At 44.6% G+C, this 3489-nt stretch overlaps 1 protein-coding gene across 1 annotated transcript in view; it reads left to right on the top strand.

The window, feature by feature from the left end:
* The first annotated feature begins 2349 nt into the window (after window positions 1-2349).
* The window catches only part of CCDC112 (coiled-coil domain containing 112), a 41744-nt gene continuing 40604 nt past the window's right edge, over window positions 2350-3489 (top strand). Inside the window, exon 1 of the mRNA XM_009893831.1 lies at window positions 2350-2443. Coding sequence (XP_009892133.1) covers window positions 2350-2443 — 94 coding nt within the window. The remainder of the gene's footprint in view (window positions 2444-3489) is intronic.

A 3489-nucleotide genomic window follows, 5' to 3' on the forward strand; every position in this document is an offset into this window, starting at 1 on the left:
CCCTGGAGGTGTTCAAGGCCAGGCTGGATGGGGATTTGAGCACCCTGGTCTAGTGGGAGTTGTCCCTGCCTATGGCAGGGCAGGTGGAACTGGGTGATCTTCAAGGTCCTTTCTAACCTAAACAATTCTATGATTCTATGATATAAAAGAAGCAATTGAACAAAAAGCATTACATAGGTTTTGCTTGGCTACACAAAATAGATCAAAAGCAGCCAATTATCCACACCATTTGCCTAAAAGTTTCCTCCCATAACAGAAGGGCCCTGCTGCAATGGAAAGCTCCAGACAGAGTAATTTTCCTAGTATTTCAGCAGTTCTCATTTCTGGGTGGCAGCAGGTAAACTGTGGTGAAAACATGAGGGGACATTTACCTTTTGTGGTTCTTTTGAGATTACTGGTATTGAGATTTGGTATTTTTACTCCAGTACATCTCATTTTTTGCCTAACCACCTAATTACAATTTCTTTCTTATTACTGGCAGGCATGAACTAGCAACCTGCAAGAAAATACGTCCAGTCTCAAGCTGTTTGCAATCAGTATCTCATCTTGAAAGATGATCCAGGTTTTTGGAGAAAAATAGTGAGTCTGTGATTCATCTCTGTGATTTTAATAGGACAAAATCACACCTGCAGATGAAAACCCTGTTAAGAACTAGGGTGATTGAGGCTAGGATCTATATTTTGCAGTTTGGCTTCCATTTTGACATTTTAAATATTCTACACTGGCTTATCTGAGTGTGAAAATAAGTCCCTTGGACAAGTAAAATGACACAATTTAGCTTTTTACAAGATGAGTTGCCCATGTACGTTCACTGTTTCCTTGGATACTAGAGATTTCATGCCACAGTTCAGCCACACAAACATTTTCTATTCCATCACAGTACCTGGAACAGGAATGAAAAATCCTCAGAAATTGTTAAGACATGAATAACACTGCAGGTGTAACCTCAAGCAGGAACCTCCTAGACAGGGTCAGATAGAAGTGGACAGGGAGCGCAGAAAGTTCATTGTCTGCATAGGCTTCTCAGTGGTGCTTTCTCTTGCTTTTCTAAGCAGGTAAGACTTGCACGGGAATATTCTCTTTTCTTCACCATTCTGAAGCTGCAGTTGTTTTTGCTTTTGGCATCAACCACCCTGATATTTGCTGGAAAGGTAACACAGCCAGGCACACACAGTTTCTGCAGAGCATTGATGATAACTTTTTGACACAGGTCGGGGAGGAACCAACAAGGAGAGGTGTGCCACTGGACCCTGTGCTGAAAAACAAAGGACTAGTTGGGGATGTGAAGGTTGGGGGCAGCCTTGGCTGCAGTGCCCATGAGATGGTGGAGCTTAGGATCCTGCAGGGAAGAAGCAGGGCAATAAGTAGGATTACAGCCCTGGGCTTCAGGAGAGCTGACTTTGGCTTCTTCAAAGGCTTGCTTGGAGGAATCTCATAGGCTAAGGCTCTAGGAGGAAGTGGAGTGCAAGAGAGCTGGTTAATATTCAAGCACCACTTCCTTCAAGCTCAAGATCAGTGCAGTCCTAGGGCCAAGAAATCAGGCAAAGGAGGCAGGAAATCTGCATGGATGAGCAAGGAGCTTCTGGAAAAACTCAAATGGAAGAAGGAAGTTTACAGAATGTGGAAAAAGAGACTGGCCACTTGGGAGGAATACAGGAACGTTGTCGGAATAGGCAGGGATACAACAAGGAAGGCTAAGGCCCACTTGGAATTAAACCTGGCAAGGCATGTCAAGGACAATAAGAAGGGCTTCTTACAGTACATCAGTAGCAAAAGGAAGACTAGGGACAATGTGGCCCTGCTACAGAATGAGGCTGATGCCCTGGTAATGGAGGATGCAAAGAAGGCGGAGTTACTGAATGCTTTCTTTGCTTCAGTCTTTACTGCTAAAGCTAGCCCTCAGAAATCCCAGACCCTGGAGGTAAAAGAGAGAGCCTGAAAGAAAGACTCTCCCTTGATCAAGGAGGATCAGGTTAGAGATCATTTAGACAAACTCGACACCCACAGATCCAAGGGCTCTGATGAGATGCACCACAAGTGCTGAGGGAGCTGTCAGCTGTTATTGTGAAGTCAATCTACATCATCTTTGAAAGGTCCTGGTGAACAGGTGAGGTGTCTGAGGACTGGAGGAAAGCTAATGTCATGCCAGTCTTCAAAAAGGGCAAGAAGGAGGTCCCAGGAAACTACAGGCCAGTCAGCCCCACCTCCATCCCTGGAAAGGTGATGGAACAGCTCATCCTGGATGTCATCTCCAAACATGTGGAGGAAAGGAAGGTTATTGGGAGTGGTCAACATGGATTCACCAAGGGGAAGTCATGCTTGACCAATCAGATAGCCTTCTATGATGGCATGACTGGCTGGATGGATGAGGGGACAGCAGTGGACATTGCCTACCTCAACTTCAGCAAGGCTTTTGACACTGTCTCCTGTGACGTCCTCATAGGTAAGCTTAGGAAGCATGGGTCAGATGAGTGGGCAGTGGGGTGGATTGAACAGCGGCTGACAGACAGAGGTCAGAAGGTTGTGATCAGTGGCACAGAGTTTAATTGGAGGTCAATAACTAGTGGTGTTCCCCAGGCGTCAGTACTGGGTCCCATCTTGTTTAACATATTCATCAACAACCTGTATGAGGGTATGGAATAATTACTAAAATGATCAATAATACGGCATTGTTCACACATTAAGGAAAGGTATAAAATCAAAAGGTTTCTAGGGTAGAACACAGCCCAGCTGGTATGTGAAGAATCCGCTACATCTGCAATTCCCTGTACAATGTTGCTTGCAAAGCAACATGGGGAGTGCAGTGGGGTGGAGACTCCAAGGCCGAACCCTGTGATAATCCAGCAAACATGGGAACGAGATGGCACCATGGAAGAAAAACAATGCAAAAGATGGAGCAGAGTGGAGACACAGCAACTAAAACTCTGTGATAAAATGGGAACTTGAGGACAAAATGAAGCCCTTGAAGGTTTTATGGAACTGATATAAACTGCCTTCCTGTTACCCTGAGCCAACGACCTGTCATTTTTTTGATGAAATGCTGTCCTTTGGTGAACTTTGCTCATTATAATGTCATTATAATACAAAAACACACCTCCATCCCAAAAGCCACCCACCTCCAAGGTGCAACCACTCCTCCTTGAGTCTGCGCCCTGAATTTTTCGTAAACTATACCTTTAAATGTGAGGCGAGAAAATTTTACACCAATCATAATGAAAGTATTTATGCCTAGAGTCACTCAAACTCCACCTTGAAGATAAAAAATTGTATAAAAATAGCCCAAGAAAGGGGGGATGTTAGGGAAGACACCACTGTGAACAAGTAGAGGAGGACTCCATCAAAGACTGCCTTGACTTCTGGGATCAGTTGACAGGCTGAGCCTTTCTTCCCCCCCATAAGGACGCTTGTGGGTAAGATTCAAACACTTGGCTATACCAAGTGCTTCCCTGGGAAACTTAGAAATCTCTATAGAGTTGTTTTATAACTTAG

The sequence above is a fragment of the Charadrius vociferus genome, unplaced genomic scaffold, assembly GCF_000708025.1.
Source record: "Charadrius vociferus isolate BGI_N301 unplaced genomic scaffold, ASM70802v2 scaffold158, whole genome shotgun sequence".
Taxonomy (NCBI): Eukaryota; Metazoa; Chordata; class Aves; order Charadriiformes; family Charadriidae; genus Charadrius; species Charadrius vociferus.